At 49.2% G+C, this 17,624-nt stretch overlaps 2 protein-coding genes across 14 annotated transcripts in view; both read left to right on the top strand.

Annotated features, from left to right (window-relative positions):
- The window catches only part of LRP5 (LDL receptor related protein 5), a 78,684-nt gene extending 75,283 nt beyond the window's left edge, over positions 1–3,401 (top strand). For both annotated transcript variants that reach the window (XM_080642733.1, XM_080642732.1), the window contains exons 22-23: positions 812–909; positions 2,692–3,401. In XM_080642733.1, the coding sequence (XP_080498859.1) occupies positions 812–909; positions 2,692–2,953 (360 nt within the window). In that variant the 3' untranslated portion in view covers positions 2,954–3,401. The remainder of the gene's footprint in view (positions 1–811; positions 910–2,691) is intronic.
- A 5,546-nt stretch (positions 3,402–8,947) lies between these two features.
- Positions 8,948–17,624, top strand: part of PPP6R3 (protein phosphatase 6 regulatory subunit 3) — a gene marked incomplete at its 3' end in the record, with an annotated part of 79,386 nt that continues 70,709 nt past the window's right edge. For 4 of the 12 annotated variants that reach the window (XM_080642669.1, XM_080642663.1, XM_080642662.1 and 1 more), the window contains exon 1: positions 9,156–9,231. Of the gene's footprint in view, positions 8,991–9,112; positions 9,232–17,624 lie in introns of those variants that run through there. The other 8 variants (XM_080642668.1, XM_080642666.1, XM_080642667.1 and 5 more) reach the window with 7 other exon arrangements.

The raw sequence follows: 17,624 nt of genomic DNA, 5'->3' as shown, positions 1-17,624 counted from the left end.
GTGTGTAACCATCACCATGGTTAATTTTAGAACATTTTCATTACCCCAGAAAGAAACCACATGGAGCCAGCTATTTTTAAATTAACGACACAATTTTGCATCAGTAATGCATGTTCATGGTACAGAATTCAAAAGGCACAATAGAATGCACAGGGGGAAGACGCCCCCCCCCAACACAAGCAGGAACCCCCTTAGAGCAGCATTCCATGGCAAGATTCTTGTGTGGTCTTCCTGAGTAACGTGAACATAAGCAAGTGTGCAAGAGTATGGACTTCATTTCCCAAGAAAAGAGAGTAATGTTTTTATCTTTTAGAAAAAAAGTTTTTATTGATTTTTAGGGAGAGAGAGAAAGGGAGAGGGATAGAGAAATAGGAACATCAACGAGAGAGGAACATTGTTGATTGGCTGCCTCCTGCATGCCCCCGATGGGGGATCAAGCCCATGCCCTGACTGGGAATCAAACTGGCAACCTCTGCTTCCTGGGTCAGTGCTCAACCACTGAGCCACCAGCTGGGCTTTTGATTTTGAGGGGGGGAAGGACCTGGATTCTTCTTGTGGTGACTCACCAAGTGTCAGGGCAGACCCTGACTAGGGAAGCAGGTCTTCTCAGCCCCGTTTTAGAGACGAGGAAACCGTGGCCCGAGCAGGGGAAGTTCCTCACCGGACAAGGGGGCCTGGGAGGTGTGGGCCCGCCGAGCCCGGTCGGTCCCGTGTGGACCCGCACCTCCTGCGCTGGGAGGAAACCTGGCAGCGGGTGGCAGGATCACACAGCTGCACTGGGCCTCGGTGACCCCCGCTTGGCTCTCCTCAGATCCTGAACCCACCGCCGTCCCCTGCCACGGACCCCTCCTTGTACAACGTGGACGTGTTCTACTCTTCAAACATTCCCGCCCCCGCCAGGCCCTACAGGTACGCAGTCCCTGCACAACCCCGGCGGGAGCGGCTGGCTGTTCCTCTGGTCCCCGTTTCCTAGGAGGAAGAAACCTGGGGGGCGGTCCAGGGTGGTTATGAGCACATGATGCACCCAAGTCCTGCCTCCCTGGCTCTTCTCGCCGGGCTGCCCTCCACACCAGAGGACCGGCTTGCATGTTGAGGCCAGAAACCCACTGGATCCCAAATTCTGAGTGGCTCTTAAGCTGGGACAGGCAGATGGGGCCTGGAAGAATGCTCCCACTCATTGCGACCTTGGCATGGCTGGTCCCACCGCCCGGGAAGATCCATGCACAGGGGCCAGGCTTCCGGCTCCGTGGTCTGACTGTTTTGAGTCTGGCTGTGGGACCCTGGGAGTGACGCCGGGGATCACATCTAATCCACATGAGTGCTGGGGTGGCTATGCCTTGCCCCCCCGCTATCATCCTCCACGTGGTCTATATTGGGGTCACAGACCCCATCTGGCACTTGAGGATGTTGAGGAGAAGTGGGATCCGGTGTGTTGGTCTGTGTCCAGGGGCCAGTCAGGGCCTGGGGTAGGGTTGGGGGTGACCCTCCTGACTTCAACCTGGTCGTCTCAGCCAGCTGGGCTCCAGGTGCACTGGGCCCCTCAGCCCACGTGAACTACCTGATGGGGTGGGGTGGGGGTGGGGGGTGGACGGACTCTGGCACATCCCCAGGCCGCCCAGGTGCAGGCAGAAGCTCTGGAGTGTTGGAGGCCCCTCCTTCTCCACTGAGTCACTGGCACAGTGGAGACTGACCAAGGCGTCACCTGCCATCTAGTGGCCGTTTCGGGAACTCTGAGCAGGGGACATGCGCAGTCTGGAGAGACACACCTCTTTGCTGGTCATTGCCTTGGTCAAGGACCTGCAGTGGCTCCCCAGTGCCTCAGTCTGGGTCTGTCCCCAGCAACCTCGTAGGCCACTGCCCGGGGCTGTCTCATCCACACCAGCCAGGCCAGGCCCCTCAGTCTCTGGAATACCCCATGCCTTGTTCTGCCCGGCTTTGGGTGTCATCTCTGATACCTCTTCCCTTCCCACTGTTTGTCGGGGTCCCTTTCTGCTCTTGGGCTCCCGTGAGGTGAATCCTCCCGCTACACTTTCCTCGGCATCAGGCACCCCTCGTTGGCCCTTGGGTGCTGGCTCCTCCTTCCTGCCCCCTGGGAGCCCCCCTGTGGCCTGGAGCTGGGGCTCAGAAACACACCAGGATCCCAGCCCCACACTCAGGCCCTGGGGCAGCCCGACACAGGGTTCAGCGTGCAGGAGGTGTCTGGGCGGCAGTGCCCTCCAGGAGGACAGCTGGGTGGCACCTCTGGGGTCAGGTTTCTTTAACTCAAGATGGGACCATTCCAAGCCAGAGTGACAGTATATAAGGGGGAATGGTTGTCGAGCACTTTTCTCCTATCAGGCAGTTTCGAGCATTTTCTATGCAGAATCTAATTTAACTCTCACAAGTCGCTTTTGAAATGGGTGCTGCTTCATTCTCCCCGTTTTATAAGTGAGAAACTGAAGTGAAGAGAGGTTAAGTAAGTTGCCCAAGGTCAACCTGGTCGGCTCTGCCGGCCTTGTTCTCCGTAAACGTGACTTTGGCCTGGGGCTGCAGTGCTTGCTAGGGCCTGGGCCCGGGTGCCCGGCCAGGGAGGTGGAGGCACGTCTACTTAGAGGTGGGGATGTGGAGGTGCAGAGGCCACATGACAGGGGGACCCCTGTGCCCATCTGGTCCTCAAATCAGGTCCCACTCCCCTTTCTTTGTCCCGTCCAGGCCCTACATCATCCGTGGTATAGCGCCCCCGACAACGCCTTGCAGCACAGACGTGTGTGACAGTGACTACAGCGCCAGCCGCTGGAAGGCCAGCAAGTACTACCTGGATTTGAACTCAGACTCAGACCCCTACCCACCCCCGCCCACACCCCACAGCCAGTACCTGTCGGCGGAGGACAGCTGCCCCCCTTCGCCCGCCACGGAGAGGAGCTATTTCCACCTCTTCCCGCCCCCGCCGTCCCCCTGCACGGACTCGTCCTGACCTCGGCCAGGCCACCCTGGCCTCTCTGCGCCCCTGTAAATAGTTTTAAATATGAACAAAGAAAAAATATATTTTATGATTTAAAAAATAAATATAGTTGGGATTTTTAAAAACATGAGAAATGTGAACAGTGGTGGGTGGGCAGGGCGGGGGAAACTTTGTACAGTGGAGAAAATATTTATAAACCTTCTTTTTTTTAAGATCACTGCCATTCTTTTGTGCCATGTGTGCGTTAGAGTGGAGTGTCCCCACAGAGTGAACTCCGACCTTTGGCCCTCCCCTGGACAGCCTCTGTCCTCCTGGATGCAGGCGTCTCGCTTTATCAGGCTCCCGCATGGGAGGGCAAAGGCCAGCGGGCAGGGCCAGCGTCATGGCTGCAGTCATAAAGGGCCCCATGCTTGACTTCGTCTCAGCTGTTGCCATCCTGAAATCATAAATAATTTTTGAGAAAGAGGCCCTGTGTTTTAATTTTGCACTTGGTTTTGCAGATTAAGTAGCTGGGCTTGGGGCTGTTCCTGGCCAGTCTCTGCCACCATCTGACCTGTGTGCCAACCCAGGCTGCTGTGCCCATCAAGACAGTGCTGGGGACTAGGGGCCCCTCCTGGTCCTGCCATCCATGTGGGCACAGTGGATGGGATGGGCCTGCCAGGCCACACTCTCCCCAAGGAAGGAAGCCCCCAGCCTGCCCTGGCCCCTGCTTCCCGGCCTTCACACAGTCAGTGAACGCTGTCCAAGGTTTGCGATGTGCCCATCTGGGTAGTATGGGAGGATACTACTAGATAAGGCCTGCTTCCTGCCCCTGGCGTCCCCATCTGTGGAAGGAGACAGAGAAGTCAGCAAGTAATGTCGTGTGGTCACGAAGCTGGGCTGTTCTCCTGGGGCCAGGGGAAGCTGGGAAGGGCCTGACCCGAATTGGGATGTCTAAGGTGGGTCATGGAAGACTCCCCACGCATAGTGCTGGGAACACTCTCCATTGGAGTCAAAGCAGAGATCTGGAAGGAGGGCCTCCCAACAGGACCCTGAACCGTCCCCGCTCCAGGGCCTGCATACAGAGGTGAATGGATCAGCTGCCAGACGGCCTCCCACAAGGCGGGGGGGGGGGGGGGGGGCGCCCAGAACGCACTGGATCCTGTATCCCTGGTGCTGAGGCGGTGGGAAGGCAGAGGCCCTTAGCACTCCAAGACTGCTTGGCCAGGGGACAAGCCTGCCAGGCCTGGCTCCTGGGGTGGACCTGCAGGAATCACCTCCCCTGGCCCCTGACTGTGGATGCTCCTGCCGCTGACGGAGGGCAGATGCCGGGGACAGGGCAACCTGTGTCAGTACAAAGCAACAGGGAGCACCAGAGGCCAGTGCTGAGCTCTAGCCCAGGGCTGCAGGGCCACCTGGTGGGACCTATGCTCAAGGCCCCTTTGCAAGCAGGAGGGGTCAGATCTGCATCTGGGAAGGCCAGCTGGCCCCATCTGTTAAGAAAGGTGCCGTCACCACCCCTTGGACTGCTGGAAGGCTTCCAAGAGATAAATGCCTATGAAGACGCCTCGCCCAGTCTGCCTGGCAAGTAGCAGGTCCTTGGTGAATGAGCGCTGGGACGTATTAAAGCTCAGAGGTGACACATCTGCTCAAGGTCACACCGCCAAGGACCGGCAGAGCTAGGTGGCGCACCCAGGGTCTCCCGCCCAAGGTGGGGTTCCCTGCCCCACAGAGCTGCCAAGCGCCCAGGATTCCTGTTCTTCCAGGTTGGAGCACACGCCCTGAGGTGCTAATTCAAGCACCAATCTAAACCTGGGCAGCCAAGCAGGAAGTGGAGGTCACTTTTGCTGACTCAGAAGCAGTGGCTGCATGGTGGGGGTCCCGTAGGAGACCCTCCCTTCACTTTCTTGCCCTTCACTCATGCATTGGGGGTCCCCTGGAGCACACCTGCTCCGTTCTATCCAGCCAGCCATTCAGTCTGCTAGGGTCTGCCAGGGATCGGGCAAGGGGTGGGGAAGGAGTGGCCTGGGCTGCTGACCCCTGGTGGCCTGTGTGGGCTTGGCGGGAGGGAGAGTCACCCATTGCAGCCCTCCCCCTCACTCCCCTAGTACCGAACCCAGCCCCCACAGAGCCATTGCATGGCTAGGGGTGCCATCTGGTGGCCAGAGGTCACTCCCCTGGACGCTTTCCTGCCATGGGTCAGCTAGAGGGAGTGGAGGGACAACCTGCTCTGGTCTTTTATGTGCCAAGTAAATCTGTCAGCCTTCAGTAAGCACCCACTGTGTGCAGGGCCCTGCACTTAAGTCACATGCCAGGGGACCCAGACATTAGTCAGATGTTCTCCCTTGAAGGTGCTCTGAATCCAGTGATAGAGGCAGACAGTTTCCAAAGCCATGAGGGTATCTGGGGCCCAGAGAAGGTATCACATTCAGATGGGAAGGCTTCCTGGAGGAGGTGATGTTTGAGCTGTGTCTTAAATGAGAGGATGACATTAATCCAGCTTTTTTCATTTAAACTTCACAATAGACCAGCAAGGCAGAGGGTATCCTCAACTGGTAGTTAAGGAAACCAAGGCTTGGGAAAAAGAAGTCAGAATTTTTTCCATTCATTTGTTCAGTCATTCCTTTTAAAAATAAATATTTTCCATTTTATTATTTATTTTGATTAATCCTCACTCGAGGATACTTTTCCACTGATTTTTAGAGAGAGTGGGAGGGAGAGGGAGAGACAGAGAGAAACTTCGATGTGAGAGAGACATATTGATTGGTTGCCTCCTGCACGCACCCCGACCAGGGGAACCAGCAACTGAGGTACATGCCCTTGGCTGGAATTGAACCACGGACAAGGGTCCGTGGTTGGGCTGACACTCTATCCACTGAACCAAACCAGCTAGGGCCAATCATTCCTTAGCCAATAAATATTACTGATTGACTATTGAGTGCTACTCAACCTGGCCAAAAGCACTTGTACCTTCCCTCCAACACCTCTGCGGCGACACCCATGACATCCTGTCCCAGGATGAGTGTGGGAGCTCATCCCTGTTCGGGTCCAGCAGCCCCCCTGGGGTCGATGGCTGCCCTGGGTAGCCGGACAAAATCCATGTGGCCAGATCTTGGGCATGTCCACTGCCAGGCAGGACAGTGGGAAACCAGGATGTGGGTAATGTGGAAGGTTCTGTCCCAGGCAAACCTGGATGGTTGGGAAGGGTTTGGGTCCCACTTGGCCACTCTGGGGTACCTTCTCAAGAACCACTCAGCTGGTTCTTCACAGCATTGGGAACCCCTTGTTGGTCCCACCTTTGCTGCCTCTTCTCTGGAGGTCCTCACCCAGATTCCCACTCCTCTACGTCTCTCTCCACCCAAATGCCCACTTCTCTACTTTCCCCATAAGCTCACTGGTGGCCCTAATGGTTAGCAACCCCAGCAGTTCCCCTTTCTACTGACACCTGAACTACCAACATTCCTATGATGGAAAAGAAAATACCTCCTCCCTCCCAGATTGAATCTGAATGTAGGGGAGAAAAAAGAAAAGCAGAAGCGTTAAATTTCCAAGTTAAAATGGGTCTACCCTTCACACCCCACTAGAACTCCCTATCAGACCCCTTCTCTCCAGTCACAACAGGTCTTGACCTGACCCAGTACCAGCCCAGGCCCCTCCAGAGCATGGCCTTCCCCAGGGTGGCCCCACTCCAGCGCTTGACTGACTGAGCCCTGGTAACATAACAAAAGGAAAGCCAATGTGGGATGTCTTTGTCCTCAAGAGGAGCTTATTCAATTAAAAAACCTTTTCTTTATCCCGAGTTAATCTTTCTTGAGTGTATGTGTGTGTACACATGTCCTTCCTTTTATGAAATCATGATAATAATAAATGATGTTTTTAAAAATCAATACTTGATAGAATTAAAATTTGGCAGTTCTATGTTCCCAAAATTAAGGAGTAATAACTGGGTGATGGGCACATGGGCGTTCATTATATGTTTCTCTCTATTGTTGAGTATGTGTGAAATTATTTATATTAATTTTTTAAAAGTCTAGATGGGTTGAGAATTTTAACATTAAAAATTAAATCACAAAAAGGTTAGAGAGAAAAAGGGGAAGGTAGTAATCTGTGAAATCTAGAAATTCTACAATGGTAAGACCAATGCAAAGTTTCAAAGTCACTCTCCTCCTTAAAGCCCCCCGGCCCTTGGTGATTGGCTGAGCTCACATGTCTCCTCCTTCAGGAAGTTCTCCTGACTTCAACCCTTGGGATTATGTTATGATTTTTAAAACAAGCAACATCTGACTATTTAGTCAGGGGCACTGACCTCTTTTCCCTTAGATTGTCAAAATATGACAGCCAACACAATAGCCATCCGGTGTGAATGAATCAAAATTATACCTTTTCTTTTGTGTCAAATTGGCAAAAAATATATTTTTTGGTGTGCTGCAGAACTTTAGTAATTAGTTTATGTGTGCCACGAAATAAAAAAGGTTGAACTTGTTGGGTTAGGAGTTATAATAATTGGAGACTTTTGGGGCCCACTTAACGTTGTTCGAAGTACTGCATTATTTCATTTAATTATAGTGTACAAGGCCCTGTGACCCACCTCAGAGTCTGGGATGGAGGAACCTGAAGCAGGTGCTGGCAAGTCCTTTGATGATGAATGAGTAAAGAAATCGGTGGTTAGCTGGGCCCTCCCCAGGTGTCCAGGAGGGCAGGTCCCAGCCCTGTCCTGCTGTTCCCTGTAGCCTGCTCCCAGCTCCTAGGTCCAGCCCTGAGCTTGCCCCTCTGGTCTTGTGCTACTCTGGCTCCACACCGGCCTTTCTAAAAGTATGGCCACTCCTGGACACGCCCTTCCCTACCCAGAAGCTCTTCCCAGCTCTCTCTCTGAGCATAAACACAAGTTCCTCCTCTGGTCCTCAAGGTCCTGCACCACCCACCATCCCTGCCATGCCCCTCTCCCACCACAATCCCGCCACACCTGCCTCTCTGGCGCTCCAAAGCCTCACCTTGAAGTCTCTGGTCTCTCTCCCTGCCATCTGGACCCAGGAGTCTGCGGCTCTGTCCTCCCTGTCCGTGGGTTGAAATGCCACCTGCTCAGGAAGGATGCCCACCCCTCTGCGGCCTGTTTTACGTACCACTACCCGGTGCTACCTAGGGGGTGTCTGACGACCCCCGCTGCGCGTGAGCCATGCCCCCCACGGGCTGGGCAGAGCAGGCGCTCACTAGAGGGCTGCCCACGAATGCAGAGCTCCTGCAGCCCTTGCCTCCCCCGCACTGCGCGCACACTCTTGGGCGTGATGCTGCGTGCACTGCAGTCCCGCTCGGTTTCATGGGGCGCTAACCTTGCCGCCTGCCTTTCTCAGCCCGGTCGACAAATGTCCTCTTGTCGTGCTTTTAGGAATAAGGCAGGTTATTAGTAAGTGCACAAGGAGGGTTCAAGGTGGGCTGCTCCTCGGTGGCCCGGCTTTCGGAGGCAGGTCGTGGGTAAATCCTTCCGTGAGACAAAAGGGACTCCCTACTTCGCACATTTCTCTTCACCACACGGTTAACGGGAACCTGACCCCACTCATGGGGCAGCCACCTTTTTCTTTTGAAGTGAGTATGACATGCTAACGAATCCCACCTCCTTTATAAAACTCAAACGTGGAGAATGCGGGCATCGATCCCGCTACCTCTCACATGCTAAGCGAGCGCTCTACCATTTGAGCTAATTCCCCAGCTTCCAGCAATTTCCGCCGTGGGTACACATTGTGGCTCACGTCATCACCGGTTTCCTCAAGACCCTCCAATTCGCCCGCCCATCTCGTTGCCCCATTGGTTCTCTTGCAGATCCTAGCTCCACGACCACGATTGGTTTGGCTCAATTGAGTTTTAAAAAGCATTGGCTATCGGATTGGTGGTCCGACACGTCCATCTAGGGGAGCCCCTACTGTTGCTACGGCGTAAGGGGACCCAGCTGGGTTTCTCCTGGTTTCTGATTTGTTTCTCCAGACGCCGGGGGTCCTAGAGATTCCGGATCCGTCAAGTCCCTGGGAAAAGAATGCGCCTCTCGCGCTTGACTGACGGGTCCTGAAAGCCAATTGCAGTGAGCGAAACGGGGCACGCTGGGCGCTCCAATAGACTGCAGGGGGTGGGAGAGGAAGGCCAATGAGCGTGGAGCTGGAGGCAGGGTCAGGATCGCAATTGGCCGCGAGGCGGCCGGAGGGTGGGAGGGGGGAACTCAAGGCCTGCTTGATACGTCCGCCATTTTGGGCGCTTCGCTGATGGTGTCGGTGAGCGCGTTTCCCGCCTGAGCGCAACTAGCGGCGGGTCGCGGGCACCTCCAGGTAGTGAAGGGGGAGGAGGGCGGAGGAGCGGGTGGCTGCTCATGGTGCTCGGCACCCGGACGGCGGCGGGGTCCCTCCGCCCGGCCTCGGTGGCGCGGGGAGGGAGCGTCCTGGCCCCCTCCCCTCCCCCCCGGAATTCGCCGGCGGCCGGGGAGGCGCGGCGCTAAGGCTCCCCTGACTGTCCCCGCCTGCGCCTGTCAGCCGTCCGCTTGCCCGCCGCGGGCCACGGGGTGGGACGCTGGCCCGGCGGCGAACTTTGCGCCGGCCTTGGGCGGCGGCGGCAGGCGGTGGGGCGGACCGGACTCGCCCCTAACCCGGCCGGGCCCCGCTCCGCTCCGCTCCGCTCCGGCCTATCTGCTCCAGCGCCGCCCCGCGTGCGGGCCCCCGAGCGTGTCAAGTTGAGGAGCAACTCGCCGCAGACTCGCGAAGACCATTGTTGGACCCCGTTCCCCGGAAAACAAGTTCTGTGGGTTTCTGTTCATTGGCCGTAGACTCTTCGGAAAACGCGAGCACTAGCTCGGAGTATTTAAATAGCCTTCCGAGCGATTTTTTAACTCGGGTGTTGTGACTCGAGCGTAGAACTGCTCGCGAATGCCTCCCTGGCGCACCGGAGCTAAGGGGGTGGTCCTTCTTGCGGCTGGAAGTACCTCCTTAAAGAAGCCGGTTCGCTGTTAACTTGGAGGGCTTTCCTCCCTAGACACTGCTTGCTCTGATCACAACTTGGACTTTAGGTTGTAGGTGCACGGAATGAGTCCTCGGTTGTATCTCTGTGCCCTGAGGTTTCAACCTCCAAGCTTCCTGTAATTTCCCCGGTACTTCAAGTTTTCTCCATGCGGGTCCCATAGAGCTTTGTTTATGTTTTGCTTTCAGGGGAGGGGCACTTGGTAGTGTTTCCTTTCCTCCTCACAGCACTTGTCCCACTTTGTGAATTTTACTTCGATTTTGTCCTCAAGGTCATGTTGCAGGTAGGCAGCAAGTGGGAAAGGGACTCCAGGCTTCCAGCCACTAGGATGTCTCCTAAGTGGTGGTGAAGTTGGAGCTTTCTTCACTCTGGAGTTAGACTGCCTGGGTTGAAATCTTGGTGTCACCACTTTGTAGCTTTGTGACCTTGGGCATGTTTCTCAACCTCTCTGCTTCCTCTGTAATGTGGGAATAATAGTAGTGTCTGCCAAATCGGTTTGTTGGGAGTAGATGAGTTCATGCGTATAAAGCAACTAGGAAAGGTGGGTGGCTATTATTAATTTAAAATTTACTTTCAAATGTTTAGGTATTATTAGGAAGCCAAATGAGTGTTTAAGCCTTGCCTCTTGGTGAATGTTTTTAGAAAGCTCTTAGTATTTAAGAGTCAGCCGGACTGAGAAAATGAAGTGGAGATTTTTTTCCATTTTTAACTCATTGAATTGAATACACGTTTCCAGGGGTGATGGTTAGTGGTGGTGCCTCAGAGTGTTTTGTTTAGGAGGTGGTTACATAAAGAAAAGCCCATCAGGAACTCAAGTTGGATTCTTTTCCTCTGACTTCTGGATGCTGCATCCTAAGAGTGATTGGCACCCAAATCATGAACTCCAGGATTTCTCAGTGTGGTTACTGTGTATTGAGATCTACTTCAGTGAAGATAGTTTGGGAAATAATTGTTGTCCTGGATGGATGCATTTCACTGTGTCTGAGGGAATCCAGAGTGTCTAACAAAATGCCATCCATTCAGTCACACATATACTCAGAGTCTCTTAATTCCTGTCCCGTGCTCTTCTCCTTGGTACTGGAAACCATGCTCACTCACCCTTGGCATTCTTGCTTGGGACCTGGCTTGACTGAGAAAGTGTTATTTTGATAGACTCAGTCTTAGGTAGAGATGAGCATCTTGCTGGTGTAACTTACCCAAGAACAGGAAGAAGATTGTTTGGGATTAGAAAACTAGCTTTTGTGTGAAGTATGGCAAAACAAACAAACAAAAAAACTTGCTAGCTTCAGTTAACTATTTGAGAATTTGAAAGTCAGACCATAGCTGGATGTAAAATGAATAGTAAAATTAAGACTCGAAGGGGTGAAGTTTGCTTAGCTTCTTTAAGTTTTTGTATCAATTTGGTACAAATACAATGTTATTAAAGATAAACCAGCAGCTCTTCTTTAAAACAGTATTTGTGGTAGTTTATTTCTAAGATAAACTTGTATCTTTCAGTTTTATAGTTTGGATCTTTGAGAGGCAGCCTGAGTATATATTGGTCTAAAATTTTATAATGTTTGTATTACCCTTAATAAGAGTGAGTGGTAGTGACAGTGAAACTCTTCTAATAATCTGCTCAACTAAAACTCAACATTGAGTTTATTTCATAGAAAGCACAAGAAGCTGTGGTTTGGTCCTCCTCATAGGTCAAGATCTGAGCCCCAGTGTGGGCTGAGTAGTGCTAGCTTCTTCTGTTGGGTGAGATGGGCTGAAAAAATAGACCTGGCCTCTTGTCTTTAAGTAGCTTTCTTCTTATTATTTTTCTTTCTTAAGAGCACTGCATATGATGGGTTTTTTGTTTACTCAGATCAGTGCTTCTCAACTGGGGGACAATTTTGCCCCCAAAGAAACATTTGGCAATATATATATTTTTAAATATATTTTGATTGATAGAAACGTCAATTATGAAAGAGAATCATTGATCGTCTGCCTCCTGCACACCCCACACACTGGTGATCGAGCCCACAACGCAGGCCATGTGCCCTGACTGGGAATCAATCAGTCATGTCCTGGTTCTTTGACGCTCAACCACTGAGCTATGCCGGCCGGGCTGGAGATATTTTTACTGTGGGAAATGGGCAATGTGCTATTGACTTCTAGAGGGTAGAAATCAGGGATGCTGCTAAACATCCTGAAATGCATAGGACAGCATTTATTACCCTCCCACCGCCCCCCCCCCCCACACACTTACACAAATTATCCAGCTCCAAAATCAATAGTCCGAGGTTGAGAAACCCTTCTCTAGATAAATGCTAGACTGGCCTTTAGAATCATTTGGGATACTTTTTATGACCATGGATGATGGATCCCATCTCTGGAAATTTGTGGCGGGATTGATAGTATATTTTTTAGAAGCTCCCCAAGTAATACTGAAGTGCAGCTAGGTTTTGGAAACATTGTGCTACACCAAAAATGTCAGGGACTGCTTGGTCAAAGAACCCTTCAGGTGATTTGTACGATGTCTGTTGTACGTAGGTTCTACCTTGGAGGTTGCTTAGTAATGAGAGAGATGGTGTACATACATTATTTTCAGGTGCCTGAATATTGAACTTTATTTTTTATTTTTTTAAATATGTTTTATTGATTTTTTTACAGAGAGGAAGGGAGAGGGAGAGTTAGAAACATCGATGAGAGAGAAACATCAATCAGCTGCCTCCTGCACACCCCCCACTGGGGATGTGCCCGCAACCAAGGTACATGCCCTTGACCAGAATCGAACCTGGGACCCTTGAGTCCACAGGCCGATGCTCTATCCACTGAGCCAAACCGGTTAGGGCTGAATATTGAAGTTTAAATGAAAATTTTAATGAATTGATTTTATAAAATAATTTAGAAATGTTTCTCCCCATGAAAATAATTACCATATTGTGCCCTGGCTGGGTGGCTCAGTTGCTTAGAATGTTGTCCCATATACCAAAAAGTTTCGAATTCGATTCTCAGTCAGGGCACATACCTAGGCTGTGGATTCTATTCCTTGAGGATGGGGGGCAGCGCATGTACAGGAAGCAGCCGATCCATATTTCTCATCGATGTTTCCCTTGATGAGGGTTAAACAAAAATTACCGTATTGTGCTGAACTTAGTAGCACACTCAGGTATTTAGGGTTGTTTGTTCCTATGCTAAATAACCTTAAACTGTAGTTTTTGAGTTTTGTATCTTTTGCTCTCATCTTGCTTGTCATCTGTCAGTTCTGTTTTTAGATGCCAGCTTCATCATTATCTTTTTTTATTCCCAGAGAGTTGGCCCTGTATCAGTTTGCCAATTCTTCCCTTTGAGGGCAAGAGAGGCTACTCTGAACTTAACCTTTTACACAGTGACCTTGCCAGCTGGTAAAGAGGGGTCCTCTGGGCCTGGACTCTGACATAGGTGTTTTACCTCCTGAGAAAGATGAGGTGCAGTAGTAGAGAGAAGGGCAGAAATCCTTTTCTCTCACACACTTAAAATTTAGGTTATCTAGTTTATTGAATGGAAGAATGTAGTGTAAAAGCTATCCAAATTTTCAGCAACTTAATGTTGTTAATATCTAGACATATAAAAAAGTTCATGCAGGCACTTTCTAATCTTAACATCCTGAAATTTGGCTTATGGTCATCTATTTCTGATCTTCATTTATTTGATCAGCAAATATATTGAGTCTTTACAGGAACTGTATTAGGGATTCACTCATGAACAGGTACTTAAGGACTTGGGTGAGACAGGAATGAAAAGAGATACAGTTTTGGCTGGGAGACCAGATAACAAAACTTGTTAAATTTTACTAGTATGTGGAGTAAGTATCCTCTTCGTGAGAGGCCCTCAAGGCCTCAGAGGAAAGAGCTTATACTGTATTTGCTGGTTAGGTGGTTGAGATTGCCAGAATTCTTTACACCTTTGTTTCTCCTATGTATTAAATGGTTATGTTGACTTGCATCCTTGGTTTGGTGTGTCTTAAAAAGCAATGCCATTCTTCCCATGCTGGTTTATGACAGATATTATCCTATATAATAAAAGGCTAATATGCAAATTGTCCCCTCTAATGGGTGTTCTATCAGGACTTCAACCAGGGTGCAGGCTGGCCAGCCAACCTCCCACACCTGGCCTCTAGTTGATCTATAATGTCTTTTGCTCCATAGATATTGGTTGTCAGTCAAACTTGAAACAGTGACTGGCTCCATACTGATCAGGGCTTGATGTAGGTTTATACCAAATATCTTGAGTATCCTTGAAATTGATGGTGCTTCCAGTGGGAATGGTTTTTTTGCTGCAGTCTGGATCTAGGTTGACTGGAGATTTGTTTTTGTGGCCTTTTGACTTTGGCTTAGGTTTAGTTACCATGGGAACCCCCTTTCTTCCTCTCTCCCTCCCCCTTTACTTTTCATTCATGGGAGAAGGGGAAATAATAGTTACTAGTTGCATTAATACCCAATTTATTTCAGTTTTTGGATGATGATGAACTGACATCTGGATACCAGGTAAATTGGCTAGATGGTAAAGAAGCAAGTAAAAGGGATCTTGGCAGTACTTGAGAGGCTTTTACTTTAAATGGGACATTTTTATGTCACAGACTTGGCAAAGAACTGGGTTTACTCTGAGTAGAGGCGGTTAACTACTTGTCACATACAGCTGGCTAGTGTTGACCTGTTTTATAAGTATGTATTAGTGAAGACTACGTAGTCTGTGAATTTATATAAATAGTTTGATAAGTTATGAACATCTTTTTACTGATAAAAGGAGGCTCTGATTTTGTACTTAACAACTCTGGAAAAAACTAGGGTACTATTAGTTCCAGAATTTCTTATAGTGGAATATATACTAATTTTGGATGGTTTGTGTGCCCCATAAGTTAACTGCCATTGAAATCTGGTGGCCTAAAGGAAGGATGAGTGAAAGATTGTTTTTTGGTACATTAGAGAACAGAACTAAAAAGGCTGCAGAAAAAATAAAAATTAATAGTGCAGAAGTAAGTATGATTGACTGTTGAGTCGGCACACTTGAAGAAAGCTGTGCAGATTGCTGGTTGGATTCTTTAGTTCTCTGTATGTGGATGCATATCTGAACAACAGTGATGGTGTTAGACACTTTGACAAGAAGAGAAAGCAGAGTTTGCCTGAGAACGTGTGGCACTCTGAAACCCTAATCAGGGTAAGTAAAGCAGCTGTGTTACACTATCCACGAGGCATGTTGTATGGTGGCCTAGAAGTTAATAGGCATTGGTTGGACTTGGGTGAAATCTGGCCTTTTTTTTTTTTTTTAATTTATTTTTTGTTTTGATGCCCTGACTGGGAATCAAACCAGCAACCTTCTAGTGTACGGGACAACGCCCAACACCTAACCAAGCCACACTGGCCAGGACAAATCTGGGCTTTCAATCCCAGATGGGGGCAGTGGTGGAAGGAACATTGACAAGTATTGACTCAGTTGGGTGTTTGGGGCTTCCTTTCATGAGAATCATGGTTTTGGAGCTAGAACATAACTTAGAGATTATTGATTATCTTAGAGAAAAATTTAGGCTATGCTGGAGAAATGGACATGTGATTCCTTTAGGGTTTTGCTGACTCTACTAAGACTACAATTGCAAGTGTCATTTGTTTCAAGAGTGACATCACAGGTGGATCTCACTGAGAGTTAAGAGCAAAGGGTTAACATGAATTATTTCCTTTTTGTGGAGTACATGCCAGTTTTTGTCATTGTAGTAGATGAGGGGGGTAGTGTCTCCTGGTTTTTTGTTGCTGATAAAGATACACAGGGGTTCTGTTGCCTCTGGACCATGGGTAGGTCTCATCTGCCTCTGTTGGCTGTGAGTTCACGAGACCCTGCCCCTTGTGATTAAATAACAGTCTTTGAATGAGCCCCACCCCTCTCTTCCTTTCCACTGTGGATCTCTTGTCCTTGCTTTATTACACTGGATTCAACAACTATCCAGGGTAATAAACATCCATCATAGGTATAGTATTTTAAGCTAAGGGAGTTTTCACAGACTAGTACCTGTTTTCTATCCCCAGTTCAGAGTGTGTTATGGAGGTCAAGAGTACTCAGGGTCTAAAATAGCTGGTTTTGAGTTCTGGCTCCCACTGTTTTCCAGCTATGGGAAAATATTAGTGAATATTGAATATAGACTAATTAGCACAGTGCCTAGCTCAAGAGTAATATTTGTATTAATTTTATTACTGTCACCAATCTTCCCAATAATAATAGAAGTAACTGCAGAAATGACTCCAATATAAAGTGAAGTGAATGCCCTGAAGAAGTGAAATGGACTATTATGGAGTCATAGAGGACCTCTGAGGTCTAACTAGTTGTTCTGGGGAAATATAGGGTGATGGTATTGGGTCAGGGGAGGTTATGGAGTTAGTATGCAAATGTGTTGTGTTATTTTTTAAAATTTTGATTATGTTATTGAACTCTCTCTGCCATTATAAAGATAACTCTGCTTTGGAGCCTCCCATATTAAACCATATTTTCTCAGTATACTGTGCTCTTGAAGAAAAATCACATCTGCTTTGAAGCATCAGTGTGTTTTAACAGATGATTGGTCTTTTTAATTGTGTACTTCTTTACAAATTTCACATTATTACCAGACAACTCTTCTGTAAAGGGCCAGTTAGTAAAATTTGAAGGCTCTGGGGGCTATATGGTTTATATAACTACTCAACTCCGCAGTTGTGTGAACGCAGCCATAGACAACATGTAAACAAATGAAGGTGGCTGTCTTCCAGTAGTTTTATTTACAAAATCAGGAGGTGGGCTGGATTTGGCCAGTCCTGTGCTAACCTTTTTATTTTAATTTTTAGTAAGATCATATGTTCAAAGAATAATATCAGTATGTGTACAGATATTAAATGCTAAAACAATAATTGTGTACCCACTAACCAGCTTAAGAAATATGATATTGCCACACCTTTGGCTCCCTGTATGTCCTCCCCAGACCACTTCTTCCCTCTTCTGATTTCCCCAAGGCAAGCACTCCCCTGCATGTATCATTTTCATGCTTTACTTTAATGTGTTGCCATCTGTGAATGTATCCTTAGGTAACTTAATTTTCTATGTCTTTATGTGAACTGTACCCCTCTACTGTTTTTGAGATTCATTTATTCAAATACTAAGAGGCCGGGTGCACGAGATTTGTGCACTGGGGGGCGGGGGGTGAGTGGCGGTCCCTCAGCCCTGCCTGCGCCCTCTCGCAGTCCGGGAGCCCTCAGAATGTCAGTGGGACATCCTTAGCGCTGCTGTGGAGGCGGTAGAGGCTCCCGCTGCGCTCACCAGTCGTGAGCCCCGCTTCTGGGGTTCTGGCTGAGTGGCGCTCCCCTTGTGGGAGTGCACTGACCATCAGGGGGCAGCTCCAGAGTTGAGCCTCTGCTCCCTTGGTGGTCAGTGCACGTCATAGCGACTGGTCGTTCCACTGTTCGGTCAATTTGCATATTACCCTTCTATTATATAGGAAGGATGTGTACTTATCATGTCTTGAGACTCATGTTCTCATGCTGGGTATATTAGCAGTGAGGAAAACAGAAAAAAGTGTCTGTCTTCACAGAGTTTACATTTTAATAGGGAAAGACACTTCACAGCCCTGGCCATTGGGATGTGTTTCAGTTGGATCATAGTAAAAAAGTATCGAGTTCTATTCTCCCTTCCTCTCTGTAATTTAAAAAGAAAAGAAAAAAAGAACTCACAGAAAAGTTAGATATAACAA

The sequence above is a fragment of the Plecotus auritus genome (genome assembly GCF_963455305.1).
Source record: "Plecotus auritus genome assembly, chromosome: 9".
NCBI lineage: Eukaryota > Metazoa > Chordata > Mammalia > Chiroptera > Vespertilionidae > Plecotus > Plecotus auritus.
Note: the sequence above shows the minus strand (reverse complement) of the source record. Positions and strands in the feature narration are given on the sequence as shown.